This window comes from Urocitellus parryii, chromosome 5 (genome assembly GCF_045843805.1).
Source record: "Urocitellus parryii isolate mUroPar1 chromosome 5, mUroPar1.hap1, whole genome shotgun sequence".
Lineage (NCBI taxonomy): Eukaryota > Metazoa > Chordata > Mammalia > Rodentia > Sciuridae > Urocitellus > Urocitellus parryii.
Genome location: NC_135535.1, coordinates 82,307,568 through 82,328,007, shown reverse-complemented (window position 1 = coordinate 82,328,007; position 20,440 = coordinate 82,307,568). Strand labels below are relative to the sequence as shown.

Sequence of the window (20,440 nt, the reverse complement as noted above, 5' to 3'; positions counted from 1 at the left end):
GTCTATTCCTCTAGTTGAGATTCCTTGCCTCCTTTTTAAGAGTTATTTTCTTATTCTAAAGTCATCCTTTGCAATTGGAATACACATTGCACTTCCTCCTGTCCCCTTGCTTAACCACTACTGCCATCTCAGATGCCTTCAATTTTTGCATCTCTAATCATACTTCTTATTCTAAAACTAGAATAAGAAGTATGATTAGAACTCCAGAATGAAGTTAATTTAATATTTTCATAATTTAGATTGCTACATATGTAATGTTACTTTATATAAATCATATTTTATACAACTTTATGCACATATCTGCCAACTTTTTCCTTTTATTGTCATGATACATTCATGTTCTTCCTGATTGGTGGCAGGCCTTAGAAGACAGGCAGGAATCTCATCTATCTTGAGAATCCTTTCTCTTTCTCTTAACAGTCTTCTAATAGTTTAAGGTGGGATACATAATAATCAAAAAGAAGCCAAAATTCATTTTTGATTGATGAGTAAATGTACGTGTTTGCCCTAGATACAAAACAGGTTATAATAAATTATATTGGACTATAAATTCTGAATCGATGGGTTCAGATTAAGAACTAAATGGCAGAGGTTAGACTATAAAATGTCAAGCTTAATATTGTAAGAAATAGTCTATCTCTGTCCATGGTAAAATGAAAATGGATTTTACAATTTCACTTGTAATGCTATGAAAAATGTGACTGGATAGTCTATCTTAATTAGCATTATAAAAGAGAGTTTAAAATGGAGCTAATATACATATAAATAACATACTAACTCAAAAAAGAGAACAATTGCTTTTGTTCTTTGTTCAAGTAATATCAAACCATTAGACATAGAAGTTGTCCCAAACGTAGCTTTGATAGACTTTCTTTCTGACAGCTTGTACTTTGTTGTATAAAACCTGTATTTTTCTTTTCATTTTATAAAGCTACTACCCACCCACAGCTTAGTATAAATACGAAGTAATTTTCTCTGATCTGTAAGTACCTTCTCTTAAAGACAAATGTCTAAAATCTTTGTTAATTTTTTAATAGAATTCATTGTCCCTCTTCAAAGAAAAATAAATGTGATTGTGGCTTATGTTCTTTTGACATGGAACAAGGTCCTAGTGAGAGAATTTCAATAGGGGAAATATCAGCTTTAATTCAGAACTTAGTTCTTCCTAAAGGCCTAAGTGCATATTTCCAAATACTATATTCATATTTATTCAGATGTTTCTTGGGATACTGTCAATTTATTGACATTGGTTATGATCAATAACTTACATTAAGAAATAAGGATTTCCAGTTTACCAAATTATATTGATCTGCTTATAAATAATTTGCATGTATTATAAATGATTTGCATATATTATAACAGCCTTTTAAAAAATTAAAGTTCCTACATGGTTCAAGAACAGCGATTAATGTATGGCAATGACTAAGTTCTTGGAATCTCACTAGATGAGGAGACTGATATTTTGTCTTTCACTGGATATAGTTATTAAATACTATGTCTAATCATTGACATTAACAAATTCTGGTAACTCATGTAAGTGCAAAAGAACAGTGTGTTTTTATATATAAACAGTATAATCTTTGGATGCAAGCAATAATTTGTTCAGTGATAGAGCAATTGTTCTTGTTCTTTCATGGATCAATAGTCTTTTCAGTATATTGAGTTCATGATGTTAAATCAATCTCTTTTTAATCAAGGCCTTGTTAAAGGTCTTCACACATACCAACTATTTTGTTTTTAGTTTCTTTGGTTGAAAAAAGGTTGAGGCACAGATCTATGACTAGGAAATAGAAATCTCAAACTTTATTTTCTAAATTCCACTTGAATGAATCTGACTACATCTCTTATCCCGTGTGGGAAGCAAAGGAAATGACTGTATCTTGTGAGAAGAAATTAGCCTGCTTTGACATATATCCCTTTCATTCCACAGTAATACAGTATGTTTAGTAATACAGTTATGCTATCGTATGATCTTTGCATGCATTTTCATTATATTTTTAAAATATTTTAAGAAACTATTTGTTTCAAGTTTTAGTATGGAAAAGCAGAAACCCAGAGAAAATAATTTTTAGAAGTTTTATTTATTTATGTGAAAAGACAAGTCTCTATTTCACCTCTTCCAATACATGCATTTTTGGGGGACTTATGTGAGCTCTGATGCCTGTAGGAAATACATAGAAAGTTCCATCATCCATGAAAATTACCTTAGTGCAACATGAGATCATTAAAAACTTATGCTCTGGCTAAAATGGAGCCAAGCTCTGCTGCTTCCTGTGTATCTATATTCTACTAGTATTAGAATGTGAATTTTCAAGTAAGCCAATTATTCTATGCATTACTTAGGAAAAAAGGGGAATCATAGTGACCATTATATATTGAGGATATAGTCTAAGGTGCAAGGTATGATCTAGGATTAAAAGAGAATCAAATTCCTTATGCCAGCTTTTCCCTTACCATTTACATCTGAATCAATGAGCATTCTCATTGAAATGCATCTGTCTGGATCCAGTCTCAGCCTTTCTAAATCAGAATCTCAGAAAATGGAGTCTAGTAAAGAGCATTTTAAACAAGATCTTCAAATCACTCAGATGCCCACTAGTATTTGTGAACCATCTATTGACTCTTTGTATCATCAGTCCTGACTAATTTGTTCATTGGCTTGACAATATTTATTGCACCACTTTTCATTGCTTGGTACTGTGCTATATAGCCAGCATGTGAGGACTGACGTATAAAATATAGACTCTCTTTCAAGTGTTATATGAGCTATTCAGAGTTAACAAGATGTGTCCTCAATATACTAACCCATAATCACAAGGTATTTGGATTCAGAGTCAAAGTAGAATTAATAGTCTTAACATGTAACATCCTGAATATAAAAGACATCTTTATGTACTGCTATGACTATGTGGAGCAATCATCTGTCCTGGTTGATTATTAAAACCACTATGCAAAGTAAGAAGAATGTTGTTCTTCAAAAGGAGGGAAACTTGACTCTCAGAGCTGTCAGGATTCAAGATTCAGAGTTAGTGACCAGTTAGCAACAGATCAGATTTACTGTTGGGGTTTTCTAGTTCCTAGATCAATGTTCTTCATGTCTGAAATATACCTCATACAATTCATTTCATTATGTAAGCTGAGGCAGTCTTAAAGTAGAATAATTTAAAGAAGATAAAATTATTTCAGTAATGAACGATTCAATTGAAAAACAAACCAAAGAAACAATTCCAAATCAAATTAATAAAATTTCTTCCTACAATAAATATTTTACCTTTAGCAACCAAGGATCAAGCAAAAATTTTGTTTATTAAAACTGTTAGAGGAATCCTACATATGGTGAATTTGGTAGGAGAAAAATGCAATTAATTTATGTAAACTTGACTGGGCCACAGGGATACATTTGTGAAGGGAGCCTCAGCATCCTTGAAGAGTCACTCTTCCTGTAGCACAGAATTGAAAGTGGCAATTGCTGCCACTGAATTGGGCAACCTAAATGCAGTGGAAGTAATTGGATCCTGGTATATCTTGAACTCAATCTACTGAAAAGACTGTTGATCCATGGGAGAACAAGAACAAGGGGTCACTTAAACACCTTGCTAAAGGCAAGGTACACGCAGTTAACCATAATGGACAGTAGAATCAAAGCAGTAATCAGAAGAGTCTGACTTATAGAGACCTATGCTATTGGCTAGTTAATCATGATGTTTCTATAAACAAAATAGATGGGATGTCTACTAAATCTTATTTGATCTGTATAAGCAAAAAAAAAGTGCCTGATCAACTGAGCAAAAATCTAGTTTGAACCATAAAAACAGAGAGTCACCGCCCCTTAATCAATTCCTAGACTTGAGCCAGCCTGAAGACCCAGAATCCCTTGAAAGAAGGGAGGCCAGATCCCCTTGAGGAAGGACCCTGCCAAAAATTTATACTCTTAATCGTTCTTCCAGCTTCCCTGTCACTTATAATCTTTTACCCAGGAAACTATGCATTTAGGGAAAGGAAATAATCAGACTTTGGTCACTAGCTCTGAACTAACATTAGTTCCAGGAGAGCTGAATATCACTATGACTCTCCAGTCAGAGTAGGAGGCTATAGAGGTCAGATAACAATGGAGTTTTCTCGAGGCCCTACTCACATTTTGTCAGGTGGGACCCCAAAACCCATTCTGTGGTCATTTCCCCAGTTTCAGAATGGATAATTAGAGTAAATAGTCTCAACAAATGGTTGAATCCTCACATGAGTTCCCTAGCCTGTAAAGTAAGAGCCATTATGGAGGGAAAGGCCAGGTGGAAGTCACTAGAATAACTTCTGTTCATAAAAATATTAAACAAAAATCAATACCACATATCTGGAGAGATTGTGAAAATCAGTGCCACCATCAAGGATGCAGGCATTATGTTCCCTACCATATCCCCATTTGAGATGGATTTTTAGAAAACAACAGTGGATTATCATGGACTTAACCAAGTAGGGACCCTAACTATTTCTCCTGTACCAGATGCTCCTTTAGTGCTTGAACAAATTAACACATCTCCTGGTACCTGGTATGCAGCTATTGGTACCTGGTATGCAGCTATTGACAATTGCTGTTTTCTCTATTCCTATTATTAATGATCACCAGAAGCAGTTTGCTTTCATTTAGTAAGACCAATTCATCTTCAATGCCCTACCTCAGCAGTATCAATTCTCCAGCCATATATCACAATTTAATTTTCATGGATCTTGATTGTCTTTTCCTTCCACAAGATATCACACTGGTCAGCTATATTGATGACATTTTGACAAGTGGGCCTAGAAAGCAAGAAGTGGCAACCACTCTGGATTAATTGTAAGACATTTGCCTGTCAGAGAATAGGAAATCTGACAAAAATTCAGGCCTTTTGTACCTCAGTGGAATTTCTACGGGTTCAGTGGTGTGGGACAGGTCAAGATATGCCTTCTAAGGAAAAGGCTATAAATTGTCAATTTAGCCCATCTTGTAACTAAAAAGGAGGCACAAGATGTAATGGGCCTCTTTAGATTTGGATTACAGTCTTCATTTGGGTATGTTCCTCCAGGTCATTTACACAGTGACCCCAAAAGCTGCTAGTTATAAATGGGATCCAGAATAAGAGAAAACTCTGCAACAAGTCAAAGCTGCTATGCAGGTCACTCTGCCACTTGGCCCATAGGATCCAACAAATATAATAGTGTTTGAAGTGTCCACAGCAGACAGGAATGCTGGTTGGCACCTCTGGAAGTCCACTGTAGGTTAAACACAGTGCAGATCCTTAGGATTTGGGAGCAAGGCCCTGTTATCATCTTTAGACAACTACTCACTTTTTAAGCAACAAATGTTGGCCTGCTAATGAGCCTTAGTAGAGACTGAATACTTAACCCTGGGCCACCAAGTTACTATGACCTGAGCTGGCCATCATGAACTGAGTGTTATCCCATCAAGCTATAAAGTTGGGTTTGTGTAACAATGCTCCATTATTAAATGGAGGTAGTATATGTTTGATTGAGCTGGAGCAGAAATTGAAGGCATGAACAAGTTACATAAAAAAATTTACATAAAAAAGAAGTAACAAAAATGCCCATGGTCCCCACCCTACTACTACTACTACTACTACTACTACTACTATGTGGCATTCGCTCTTCCAGTCTGTACCTATGGCTTCATGGGGAGTACCCTATGATTAGGTGACATGAATAAAATATGTGGGCCTGGTTATAGATAGTGGTACATGATATGCAGACACCACAAAAAGTGAACAGCTGCAGCAATACAGCCCCTTTCTAACACACCCCTCAAGGACATGATGAAGGAAAATTCGCCTTCACCCAATAGGCCAAACTTTGGGGACCTGGTTGTTCATTTTGCTTGGATGTATAAATGGCCAGAAATGGCCAATGATTTGACTGGATGGTCAAGCACTTGGAAGGAATATGAATGAATATAGGGACAAGAAAATTTGGGAAAGATGTATATGGATAGACTTCTCTGAATGAAAAACATGAATATATTTGTGTCCCATATGACTACTAACCAAAGTGACTTCAGCAGAGAATGTTAATAGTCTGGTGAATAGGATGACCTGTTCAATGGATATCAGTCCATCTCTTTCCCCGGCTACTCCTGTCATTGCCCAGTAGCTGAAGAACAAACCGACCATGGTGGCAGAGATGAAGATTTGCATGGGCTAAGGAACAGTGTGGGGCAGGTTAAGGTATTCCTTCTAAGGTAAAGAATATATGTTGTCAAATCTGGCCCCTTTTAAAATTAAAAAGGAGGCACAAGATGTTATGGGCCTCTTCGGATTTGGAACACATTTTTCACTTAGGCCATTCTGGCTGATAGCCTCTGCCAAGAACCCAATCTTCCAGTAGCAGAAACTAACACTGTGTCCCTGATGGCACCATTCCACATGTGATCAGCTGGCTGTTTGGCAGCAGGTTGATTACACTGGACTGCTTCTATATGAGAGGGGAAGTGTTTTGTTCTTATTGGAATACACAGTACCAGTTTGCTCTTCCTGCACAGAATGCTCCTACCAAGACTACCTCCATGGATTTCTGGGATACCTTAACTACCATCACTCCCTTCATAGCAAAGTGAGCAGGTGGCCAGTTAACATTAAATTCACTGATCTTACCATATCTCCTATCATCCTGAAGCATTTACTTTGATAAAACAGTGGAATGGCCTATCAAAGACACAATTTTAGCACCAGCGAGGTGGTGATACCTTGCAGCACTGGAGCAAGGTTCTCCAGAAGGCCGAGTGTACTCTAAATCCATGTCTATTATATGATGCTGTTTCTCCCATAGCCAGGACTCCTGTGTGTAGGGTCAAGGGATAGACATGAGAATGGCATAATTCACTATTACCCATAGTGAGCCACCAGCAAACTTTTTGCTTCCTCTCCCTATGACTTTATGGTCTTCTGGACTAGAAGTGTTCCTTCCAGAGGGAACTTCCAGCAAGAGAGAAAATAAAAAATTCACTGACCTAGAAACTAAGACTGCTGCCTGCCAACTTCAGATTCCTCAAGACCAAATCAATAGGCAGAAAAGGGCATTATTGTGCTCGGTAGAGTGGTTGATACTGACTACTAGAGGGAAATTGGATTGCCACTCTACAGTAGAGGTAAGAAAGAGCATGGAATACAGGAGATCCCATACCCTACAATTCAGGTCAATGGAAAAATACAACAAAACCCAATACAAGGCAGGACCACTGTGGCCCAGACCCTCCAGGAAGGTTTAGATTACCTCACCAAATGAAGAACCATGGCCAGCTGAGGTGGCTGTTGAAGACAAAGGAAACAGGGAATAGGTAATACCAGTAGGTAGGTGTAAATACCAGCTGTGACAGAGATGTGGACTGTGATTTTCATGAGCGTTTCTTCCTTCTTTTATTAAGAACATGTGTACGCATAACAGATGTCTGTTTTCTTCCCTCTCTCATACCCATATGTAACATAAATGAATTGGCTTTCCATTGCAATATTTAAGTACTGTTAATTTCCATCTTAGTATTTATGTCATGAAATATCAAGGAAAAAAGCAAACACCAACCAAGAAATTTGCACCTTCTTTTGGGAAAAGATTGCAATTTAGATTCAGGACTTTGTACCATGTAAGATTATGACATTGTTATTGCTTTTAACTTGAGCTTATATATGGTTAAAAGAGATGCATTTGGCTGTCAACTTGGCAAGGAGTGGACTTGTTGTGGTTAATTTTTGGGGTCAACTTGACTGAGCCATTGTGCCCAGATATTTGGTCAAACATTCACAGATGTTGTTTTGAAGGTACTTTTTGTGGGATTACTATTTAAATTGGTGGGTTTTTGAGTAAAGCAGACTACACCCCACAATGTGGGAAGATCTCATTTAGCCTATTGAAAAGGAACAAAGACATATGTCCTTAGAGCAAGAAGAACAGATAGCCTTTGAATCTTACCTGTGGAAGATATTTCCTGGATCTCCAGTTTGCTGGCCTACCCTGAAGATTTTGACGTTGCCAAGCCTCTATAATTGTGTGAGCCAATTCCTTAAAATCTTTCCTTAAAAATCTCCTTTTTTCTCTATCTTTTCCCATTCCTATACACACTCAGTCTCTCTCTCTCTCTCTCTCTCTCTCTCTCTCTCTCTCTCTCTCTCTCTCTCTCACACACACACACACACACACACACATACACACACACACACACACACACCCTGTTGGTTTCTTTTCTGGAGAACTATAATACAACAATAATCTATGTCATCTCTTTTAAAGAGTCTTACTCTAAGCAAAGTCGAAAAAAATCTATTGGCTTTCTATTCACTCAGTGGGGTTTCTATTCTGTTCTCATTGGGTCAGTATGTCAACTATTCTTTTATTTGTAATCTGCCTCAATTTATAAAGCAGCAAGAGGAAATAGGACATATCAAGATTTACATTTGACTGTGGCTGTCTTAATATCCTTTTATAATCTTTATATGCAGATTGATGTTAAACTCATTTCCTAGAAACAATAATACTTTGCATCTTTTATAATGCCTTACCAATTAATTAACAAGGATGTTTGCCTATTCATTTTTCACACCTAACAGTATGTAGCACACGTAGATACTCAACACATGTGTTTAATCAATTATATTGAAATGATGGATTTAGGTCATGTCTTTTTCACTTCAGTTATACGTGTTTTTTTTTTAAGACTTACTAATGAGCTAACAGAAACAAATTGGAAGAAGGTATTGAGGTGACTGCTAAATTTGGTGTTCTTGAAGCCAGCCTGGACCTTCCTTCCCCAGCTGGGACTGTTTCCAAATTTTTTTCTTGACTATGGAGTACCACTAATCCAATTAGTAAAGCCTATTCCCAACAGCTGCCAACAAGTAACCCTGGAGGTTAATATTCTGTCAAGTTTCCTACCAGAAAAACTTTAAAAATTAAGCTCACAGTGAAAGGCACCTAAGTTTACTGCTAAGTTGCATAATTCAGGATGTACTCAGGAAACTAAAGCAATAAAAAGAAAGATCTTTCTGATGAAAACCTTTTTCCCCCCATTGTTTGACAAACAGATATGTGACTGACATAAACTTTTAAGGCCTAAGATCAATGAGGTCTCTGTAGTTCATCATAAAATACCTGTCTATCATTTCACAAATGTTTGAAAACTCAGAACCAACATTGTACTTTTATGTTATAAAATAGGAAAATGAGGCCAATGCATTTAATTCATTGTAAATATTTACTCCAGAATTTCAAAGTTGATATGAATTATTGTCAAGAGTTATTTTTGCTCTCTAGTCAAAAGTTAACACAGTTCCTGTTGATGTGTATTTTTGTATGCATTGGTTAGTTCAGGCTACCCTAGTAAAATACGACAACACAGGCAACTTAAACAACAAACATTTATTATCTCACAGTTACAGGGGATAGATGTCCAGGATCAAGGCATTGGAACAATCAGATTCTTCTGAGGCCTAGCTTCCTGGTTTGCAGACTGTTTTTTCCTATGTCTTTTCCTGTGCACCTGCTTGGAAAGAGCTCCTGATCATTCTTCCTCTTCTTATAAGGACATCTTCTATCAGATTGGGGCTCTACCCTCATGTCCTCACTTGACCTAAATCACCTTCCAAATTCCCTGTCTCCAAATACCAACACATTGGGGTTAGGACTTTAACTTCAATTTTAGGAGACTCAGTTCAGCCCCTAACAGTAGGTAATGTCAGAAGACCTTACTCCAAGGAATTTGTTTTGCAAATTTCTCTACATTTCTATAACCTATAGCAAAAGAGGAGACTATACATTACTGTCACTAATTTCCAAACACTTCTTTTTAAAGTATATATTATTAAATTACCTTTCTTAAAATCATGACAAGATATCACAGACATGAAACAACACTCTTCAACTTTAATCTTATCACACTACTATACAACTACTATTATTTATTGCATTCCCCTCCAAATTCTGCCACTGATGAAATACTGGAGATTTGTAATGGACATTGTTTTTATACAGGTTTGAATATGATTTTGTATATTATTTTCCTTAATATAGCATAATTATTGAAGTAATTTCTGTGTTTAAAATTCAGTTAAAATTTAAAAATTAAATTAAAAATTTGGTTAAAGTTAAAAGACTTCTCTCTGGAAAATTCTTCCTTCTCCACTTTGAACACTATCAAGATTTTCCACCCACATGTAATCTGTTTGGGCAAATGTAATTAGCTGTGAATGATTCAGTACAGGAAAAATAAGTATTGATGATGGATCATATTTGTATTTAGCCTACCAAGCAAAAATTTAAGTGTTAAACTTGAACTTTTTAAAAGGATGTGCTGAATATTATACAATATAAAAATTTTAAAGTTCTAGAACAATGACTCTCTGAAAGGGGGCGATTTTCTCTCCAGGGCACATTTAGCCAAGTCTAGAGTACATTTTGGGTTTTACACTTGGATGGTAGGGGAAACCGAGTGGCAGTTATTTCCTAGAGGACAACGAAGCTGTTAAACCTCCTACAGTGCACTGGTCAGCCTGCACAATAAAGATTTATCTGATCAATAGCAGCACCAAGGTTGAAAAACCCTAACCAAGAGAAAGGTACCCAAGAGGCAAAGTGCCCTGTTTCCTTATAAAAATATTTCTCTCCTAACAATGAAGATAATGACGGGTAACATTTGCTTTTGGAAAGGAGTACCCTATCAGTAATGAGACAGACTCTCTCAAATGTGGACCTTCATACCCTACAGGAAAATCACTTCCTGTGCTTAAAAAAAAAAAGACTAACTTTCAGAGTCAGTTTGAGATGATAACTGGAGATCTTCATTTTTCACACGTAGTCCAGACGAATTTTATGCACTAACGGCTTGAAAAGCCACTAGACTAGAAAAAGTCAAGTCTGAAGAGAAAGAAACCATTTCAGTTTATTTTAATTGAATAAGAAATTGAAAAAGCATGGAGGCCTGTAATAACCCTGTAAAAATAGAGAGGAGGGTACAACTTGATACATATTAAGAGGTAGAATTTTTGGAACATAGTGACATGATTAGCTCTAGGAAAATATGAAAAAGGAAAGTATCAAAGATGACTGTGTTCTGTGATTTGGATGTGGGATGGATGTAAGTGCTATTATCTTACATCCAAGATAACTCATGTTGGAGTGTGAGGATTTAAGATGCAGTAGAATTAATCCAATATTTAACACAGGGCCTAATATATGGCAGAATTTCAGTAAATACTTACTAAAGGAGAAAAAAACTTTCTTCCCAAAGGATTACCAAGACATTTAGATAAACTTGTCTCCTCAAGTGGCTTATGATATGCCTAAGTCAGAATATTATCCTTCCTCAACATCCTGAATGATGCAAGATATCTAGTGTTTGAAAGAGAAGGGAGTGATGGGATTCATTATCTGTCATTATCTGTCTACTATATGCCAGGCACTGTCTCAGAACTGGAAACAGGCCTTATGCAGGATTCCTAGGATTAAAATTCCTAGGATTAAAATTCTTAATTTAAGAACCCTTCCCCAAAAAAGTTTCCATACATTGAAACTTGCAACAGATATGTAACTTGATACAGCTATAATGGTTCAATATTTTGACATCTATTCTCTAGGAATGAGATTGGTCCTGATTTACTACCAAAGGGAGAATAAAAATTATTTTTCTATACTCTGATCATGAAAACTAATGATCATAAGGAGAAAAGAAATGCTCCAGAATAGAAATGAAGGATCCCAGCTGGATATGTCAACTAAAACAGAAATTTTAAAAAACAAAGATAAGTTATATAAGGCCCATTTATTGCTAATTCTAGTGCTGAGACAGTGTGTGGCATATAGTAGATCTTCAATAAAAATACACAGGCTGAATACCATCAGTCCCTTCTCTTTTTCTTTTAAACATCAGATATCTTAAATTATTCAGGATGATTGGGAAGGATAATATCTTGATTTGTCCTTTTCCCAAGCCATATCATGAGCATGAGGCATAAGAAAGTATCCTTTGTTCTCTGCCTTGGGTAGTCTAAGGTGTAAAAGGCATGGTATGCTGTTCTAAACACAGTCCTAATCCTAGCATTGCATGTACTCCATTACTGAGTGTGAAATTATTTCAATTTTAGAAATAATTAATTTCACTTTTAACAAATTATATTAAGTATTAACAATTCCTAAATGTTGCAAAATTGTAATGTAGGGAAGGGGACTACAGAGAGTTTTGTATAGGAGTTTCTGAGAAATCAACCCATATATTCAGATTGGAAATAAGAAATAAAAGAATGAATTCTCTTATACATTTTTCAGAACCATTTGAATTGATTAGAATCATGGCCCCAACTGCTCTACCACGTCATGATGATGAGGGCTAGGATCATGTTTTCTTTTCCTATTCAAGCCCTCAATGTATTCTCCTATGGATTTATTGTGTTTAAGAAGTATTTGGACTATAGACAGAAGAGGCAAATTCTTTTATTTGGGGACATATTGAACCATTCTTTCTTACCAAAGAAATAGACTCATTAAAAGAAGAAGAAGAAGAAGAAGAAGAAGAAGAAGAAGAAGAAGAAGAAGAAGAAGAAGAAGAAGAAGAAGAAGAAGAAGAAGAAGAAGAAGAAGAAGAAGAAGAAGAAGAAGAAGAAGAAGAAGAAGAAGAAGAAGAAGAAGAAGAAGAAGAAGAAGAAGAAGAAGGAAAGAAAGAAAGAAAAAAGAAGTAGTCTCATTAAAGATATCTTATTTTCTCTCTAAAACTATAAATTCTGTGTTGCAAAACTATGTGTTGGAGAAAAATATAATAACAGTATATTTTCGGTTTTCTACCTGCATTTCCCTGCCACCCATGACCATTTATGCCAATTACCGTGTTAAAGGATCAAGCTACCTAAACATTTGATATATAAAGGAAGAGGTAAGAGGAAGTCACATTTGGTGACAATACTTTACTTGATTCTTATGAGTGATTGAATTACAAGTCATCTATTTCCAAAAGATTGTACATAAAATACATAAGAAATAAGTGTCAAAAAGAAAGGCAGAAACCATTAAGAAGAAATTTTTGAAACCAGTGACTATACTATTAGACAATTCCTGAGTACATGATATAGGCAATTGTGTTTCTAAGGGTTTTACATGAGTTAACTTATTTTCATCCTTACCATGGAACTATTAAGAGAAGTTTTTTGTAAAATCCCCATATTCTTGATGAGGAAACTGAAGCATTAGAGAATTTAATAATTTGCCTGAGGCCACATGGCTCACAGCTGTTAGAATTGGGATTTGATTTCTCAGAGTCCTGCTGAAATTTACATGCTAATCCAGGATACTATACTGCCTTCCAAACATGGTGACACAACTTTTCTGAGCTTCAAGCCAGGAAGGCAAGAACATTCAATATCTTTCAGGAAGGCAAGAACATTCAATATCTTTTCTAAGTGCAAAATTCTTAAGAAATCAGTGGGTGGATTATGATATGTCAAAAAACATCATTAATTGCTGTTGGCACAATATGGGTTTTACAAAATAATTTTTCTCACATCAACCAAATAAAAGAGAGGCTTAAATAAGAACTTTGTGAATATAGGTAATATGATTTGAAATGCAGATTTCCTTAAGTGGATAGCATTGGTGATTTTTTAATCCCTGTTTTATTTACTTCAGACCATTTGTATCAGTCTGTAATTATCTTGTTTATGAATTTATTTGTCTTGTGTCACAGGCCTCCCTTGCAAGAATGAAAGCAAATCTTATGTGTTCTTTCTGTTTATCTTCAGAATTTAGCATGGAATCAGGCATAACTGGTGCTCAAAATTAGTTTTTGTGTAAATTCATGAATGAACGAATCCCATGAATGTGAAGAATTTTGCCTAAGAACATAGCCCCCAACATCTTCAAAATATAAATTATGGCTATGAAAAATCGTTATTCTTAAGTAGTTACTAATATAGGGATCTTGACCAGAGTTGAGAAAGCAGTTTGTTGACTTTTTTTCTGTTTTTTTTCTTCTTTTTAAAATACTTTTTAATAACTTTATTAATTTACTTTTTTATGTGATGCTGAGGATTGAACCCAGTGCCTCACGAATGCTAGGCAAGCGCTCTTCCACTGAGCTACAACCCCAGCCCCTGGCTCCTCTACCAGAGGAAATATTTTAAGTGATGTTTGAGTTTTAGAACTTCTAAAACAGTAATCTTTTGCTATTTCTTTTCCTTTTTAGGAACCCCTTTTCAGTGTTCTAAAAGAGAAAAAGAGGAATCATGTCCATGATTGCAGCTTTCTATGACAACAAGTCCATCCTCATCACCGGGGCCACAGGCTTCCTGGGCAAAGTGCTCATGGAGAAGCTGTTCCGAACCAGCCCTGACCTGAAAGTCATCTACATCCTTGTGAGACCCAAGGCTGGCCAAACCCTGCAGCAAAGGGTTTTCCAGATCCTCAACAGTAAGGTATGCCTCAGGGGAAGATCCCTGTGCGTGGGCAATGCCTTAGGGCACAGTGACTCCCTGCGTGTTCCTTTCTAGCCCCAAACTGCATGTGGGGTTAGAATATCTGTGCAGGCAGAGACAAGGAGACACTAAGATAGCAACCGACTGTGATATTTTCCCAAAAGAGGGAAGAGAGTGCTAGATTCCATCCAGGACGGTGAGGATATCATCTTATTCTGAAAATTACTGATAGGCAAAACACTAAAACTCCTAGAGTGGATGTTCCTGGCTTGAAATCTGTCAGTCACAAGTTCATCTAAACTCTTTCACTGATTTTCATCTAAGTTTGAGGTGATTTCCCGACTCCCCAAATGTTGGATATTCAATGATGTCCCCTTTTTTTATGTATGAAGCAAATATGATAATAAGTAGCCAGACAATAGTACTTTCAATTATCCAAACAATAAATGATTTAGCTCTTATATCTATGAAAACTTAAATTTTCTATTATCTCATATATTCTTCTAAGTCAAAAACATTGGAAATGAAATATTGTGTTCCTATGAATGAGCATATAGGTAACAAACCCTCACTCTCCTCCCAAAAAATGTTATGTATATTAAATTTCAAGGCAGTGTAGGTTTTGGTCTTTAACACATCTGAGTGCAAATTCTGACTTATCAATTTGTTGTAATTACCTGGTAAACTTCAGATTTGCAATGTTTAAAATAGAAATGACAACAATTATGTACCAAGGAATCAAATGAGAAAATGTACATATCTCTCTGGTTGATAGTATCCTTTGGAATTTACAGAATCACCTGGGTTATGCATAAGGAAGATTTAAAGAATTGTTGACAATTTTTTTGGTTTGTTTTTCAAATTATCTCCAGTGTGTGCAAATACTGACATCTAACCAATATATGTATTTGTATATTGAATAGCACAGCACATTATAGATGGCCCAGAAACACTGATGATCAAATTTCTTTGCTGGCACCAGGACAGGATTTCAGTATAAACCATTATCCAGTGAACTGGGAAGTTCTCTCCTTATCTCATGGTCTGAGTCCACTGTGGTGCAAATAATAATAGCTAACATCTAGTGTATACTGTTCCAAGGGTTTTTCATGCCATCCCTCCTTTATCTTTGCAAAAATTCTGTGAATGAATAGCCATTAATATCCTCATTTTATAGATGGAGTCACTAAGGCTTAATGTATTAATTTACCAAAATTCACTCACCTAGTATATAAGCAAGTCAGACTTTAAAAGCCCCAGCGTGACTCCATGAGGCCTCCTAACCCACACTGCCTTCATAACTAATGGTTTTTAAGAATAGACCAAAAAGGTGATACGCCATAAAAACAAAACCTAGACTAAACTCCCGATCTCTTTTCTCAGCTTTACTCAGATATATATATCTCCCCAGTGGACTTTATTTTCCTCACGTAGTGGACATACCCTTCATCAGTTCACTCAGTTCTGTTGCCAGCTAAGCATTTCTAGAGAAATCTTGTGGCAGACAGTCTTGTGGTCAGCACAAGCTTTTTCTTGCTGCTCCTTTCAAAGCACTGTATTTGATAACCCAGCAACATTAGTGTTATTCTGGACATCTTGACTATGCTAGGTACAACATCTTGAAACTGCCTTGTAAATCCTCACACTTGTTTCCACTGTTGCTCTATTTGTTATCAGCTGTTACCTTTTCTAAACAATGATCCTCAAAGTGGGGCCCCAAGATCAGGTGCATCACATAATCTGGGAACTGTCAGTAATCATCAGATAGTGCTGAAGACAATGGGCTTCAAAGTCAGGCTGACCTGGGTTTGAATCTCAGCACTATCAATTAGCTATGTGACATGGGCATGTAGACATAGTGATTTACCACAAATACTAATGTCTGCATGGAAACAAGAACAGAATCTATCACTTGACAATATTAAAAAAAAAAAAGCTATTGGTTACGCAAGCACCACTTTCCTGGCACTATCTGGAATCTATAAAAAGTTTCCATGAAAAGAATTATGTACTTGATTTCATTTCTTGGTATCCCAACACTGTCCACTACATGAATCATTATGCTTCAGAATATAAGGATGTTATTGCCAACTGCCTGTAGATAAAGCTCTGTGAAAATAAGGAATTATCTAACAAGTAGTTATTGGCCATCTGTGAAATGCAAGGTATTATTGCCCATATTTACTTTGAAACTGAAAATTTGAAATAAAGACAAGTAAGCTAAGACTGGGTTTCTTAAATTATATAGATTTTTTATTTGTTTGTTTGTTTGTTTTCTGGTACTTGGGATTGAACCCAGGGATATTTTACCACTGAGCTACATCCCAGTTCTTGTTATTTTTTTTTTATTTTGAGACAGGGTCCCACTGAGCTTCTTAGGGCTTAGTTTTATCAGATAGCATTTTTATAGATGATTAAGCATCTTGTAGAGTAAGACTATATTGTCATCCAGATTTGCATGCAGAAATTTATTGAAGTGCTTACCATGTGCCACTAGTTGGTGAGGTAAAAAGAAAATTGAAGACAAAAATTACATAGTTAAGTGAAGTCTCAGAGCAGACATGTAAGAAATATGCTGAGGCCAGATTCTGAAAGACTTGAATAATTGAAATTGGTCTAAAAACCAAAAGTATTGATCATATGATGAAAAGTCCAAGACTAGGAGCAACTGTGACTTAACCAGAGCTCTGGCTGCCTCCATCTGTTTCTCCAGCTCTGCCATTTTGTTGTGGCTTGATGCCCTTAGGAATGAGATGGTTGCCATGGTTTCAGGCTTCACACATCCATATATGGCAATCTTTGAATGATAAGAGGTGGCTTTCTCTTGGGTCTCCCAAGATTGATGATGCTTCTTTTCTAGAAAACCTCAGTGACTGTCCCTCATCTCTCATCTGTCAGGGCAGAGTTGCATGTCCATTTCTAGCCAACCCCTGTGACCTGAGGTATGCCATGGGTTGATATGTTCAGAAACCTCTGAGGTAAGACAATCACTGTTCAGAGATGAGTGTCTCTAGGTCAGTCAGCCTTTCCCTGAAGGTGAGATCATCTTCTAAAGCACAGTAGCTACTGAAGAGTGGAGAATACCTGCATAATAATGATAATTGAGACTTTCTGAGAGGTGGAAGAGAGATAAATATCTTCAGTAGTGTCAGGAGATAAATATCCCTAGAAGCACATTGTTCCTGAGGCCAGACAGAGTTGGCATCAACTCTCTACCACTGAGCAATGTGCCTTTATGTAACCTAACCTCAGGTTCCACATTGAAACAATAATAGTCATTGTCTTTTGAATTATGGTAAGATGTAAATGAATTAATATTGGAAAGGCACTTAGAATTGTGCCTGGACCCTAGGAAGGACTTAGCTTTCCATATTTTTAGTCAAATGTGGGGGAGAATTTTGTTCTGCTTTTATAGCATGGCACTCCAACTAAGGGCCAATTTATTTATTTATTTATTTATTTAGTCCTCTGCCAGTGAGATGATTTATAATAATAATAATAATAATAATAATAATGTACTCAAGTGATGCTGGTGAGGATGGGAAAGATATATGTGAGATCTGTGGTGAGTTCAATTAGTTAAATTAAACTGAAATCATGGCTCACAAAGATGAGAGTATTTACTGTGCAGCCCTTTATGGAAGTTTGCCAACTCCTGGCATAGGGAATCAGAAAAATACCTTCTGATGCAGAACAAATAAACATATTAGGTAAAATGTGTTTTTATAAAATAATCTGAATGCACGGCTGAGCTAGAGGCAAAGGAGATGCGTAGAAGTTCAAAATGAAAAGAAAGTTTCTAGAAGCAGTCAAACAAGCATGTGAATCTGGCCAATATATTTCAAGAGCCAAGTACATGCCAAGCACTTTGCCCTGTGCCAGAGGAAAAGTGGGGATAAAGTGATAAATAAAACAGACTTGGTGATTGACCTCAATGATAGTCCAGTGAAATAGACGTTTTGTAAGAAATAAATATATATGTAAGGAATTTGAAAAGCCTTACAAGAAAAAGAAGAGAGAGAGAGATCAATAACAAGGACATGCTTCAAAATCATGTGTCTAGAAGAAGACTCAGAGATGGTGTCAACAAAGCTCAGAAGAGTTGAATGTGTTCAATAACATGTAAGAGAGTGATTATAACTATTAGGAGATCCTATTTGGCATGAATTGAGAAGGCTCCCTTTCCCTGTGGGTTAGTAGGGTCCTTAAATAGCCTCCAAATCTATTCTCTGGAAGGAACCCTCTTTTCCATCACTTTTTTGTGGCCAACGGCTTCACCTTTTGGAAGGCCTTTCCTTGTCTCCTATCCACTGACTGTACCTCTGAAGTGGCTGTCGGATATACTCGTCTCCATGTCTTCACACCTTCACAACTCATTCTGCAACTGTAAGTGTGGGAACCAATGGAATTTTCAGGTTTAAAGTTATTTGTTTCTTGAGCCTAGGTCTAGAACCAAGTAAAAAGAAATTCCTGATTCAGGCACACAGTATGACAGCTTGTTGCACATGAAAGACATGAGAGAATGGATTAATGAAGAGATGAAAGGAAGAAGGAGTGTGTGTTAGGTACACAATCATCTAAACACTAGCAAAAAATGAAATTCATTAAGCTTGTTCATTCAACAAATATTGGTTGAGTACTTACTAAGTGTCATCACTATGCCAAATGTGGAGGCCATCACAGTAATGCATGAGAGTAATGACCCTGAAAAGTTCTTAGATATCTAATTAAAAAGAGAAAATGGTGTAGTTAGTGTGCTATTGGTTTTCCATTTGAAAAAACATTGTCATGTTTGCCACACTTAAAACTCTTACTTTCACCAAGTGTTAAATTAAGAAAGCATAAAACAGAATTACTAGGAAATGAAATTTTTATGTGTACATGCCCTTAAGTAATAATCCTATATTGGAAAATTGATTGGAGCGGCCCACTTTTGGAATAACCAATCTGCACTTTGGCCCCCTCCTCCAACTCTAATCGAATAAAGTATAAAATAAGACAGAATCCACCATTCTGCAATACTCACCAGAATGAAGCTCATGATGATTGGAAACATGTCAAGCAGTTAAGAAGAGTTAGAGATTTTCTCTGACATTGCCTTCACATCACTTACGGATTTTAGTCTCAGACAAATCTACTTCCACAACATTATTTGTGGAGGTTACTCAGAGGTCTTGTCTGGGTCCAGTCAAACTACATTTCTGGTGTACCATTCTCATTCCTGTTCATTCTAACTCTGAAGAGTTTTCCTATCTGTGTTAGTTTCTCCGGGGAGGCTTTGGACTCTGCAAATATTGATTGAGTATTTAATATGAATTAAAGCCTGGTTTAGATAAAATGCCATTTAACTGACTATTTTGACATGAACACAGTGATTTGAGTATAACTTATTTCTAAGTAGGTCCTTGGAGTAGTGCTTTCTTTTTCTCCCATGGTCCTGGACTGAACCCAAGCCTTGAACATGGTAGGCAAGTGCTCTACTACTGAGCCACACACATGCCCCAGCCCCCTTAGTATAGCTTTCAAAAAATATTTCTCCCTAGTCATCCATAGTAATGAGTGAATTCTAACTCAACATAAGTACGCTAATGCTCCTAAAGGTAGGTAGACATACTGTTGTCAGGCATAGGAGGCTTGCAAATTTTTCTTTCAAATATAATAAACAAAAATGTTACCAATTTGTCCTCAGGAAATATGATCAAAAAGACATCTGTTCTATTTATCAAAATTCATACATCTGCTTCATTCTTTTCCTTTCATGGTATACATAGCTACCACCTCTCACTTCCTGTTTCCTTGCTTTCAAAGAGAGACAATTAAGAATGAGATACTTTGGAAACAAACTTTAAAAAAAAAATCCATTTGCCACACAGAAGTGAGACTCAAGAATCATAAAAGAGAATTCATTTTCATACTTATGACTAAGTTTCTGAAGTATTTTCTGAGCACTTAAAGAGACATCAATAGAGGGAGAAGTATCTGAATTAATGATAAATTCTTGAGGACTTTATCAA

The 20,440-nt window shown here is 36.3% G+C and overlaps 1 protein-coding gene across 1 annotated transcript in view; it reads left to right on the top strand.

Moving 5' to 3' along the window:
• The first annotated feature begins 14,237 nt into the window (after positions 1-14,237).
• Positions 14,238-20,440, top strand: part of Far2 (fatty acyl-CoA reductase 2) — a 53,404-nt gene continuing 47,201 nt past the window's right edge. The window contains exon 1 of the mRNA XM_026379878.2: positions 14,238-14,426. Coding sequence (XP_026235663.2) covers positions 14,238-14,426 — 189 coding nt within the window. The remainder of the gene's footprint in view (positions 14,427-20,440) is intronic.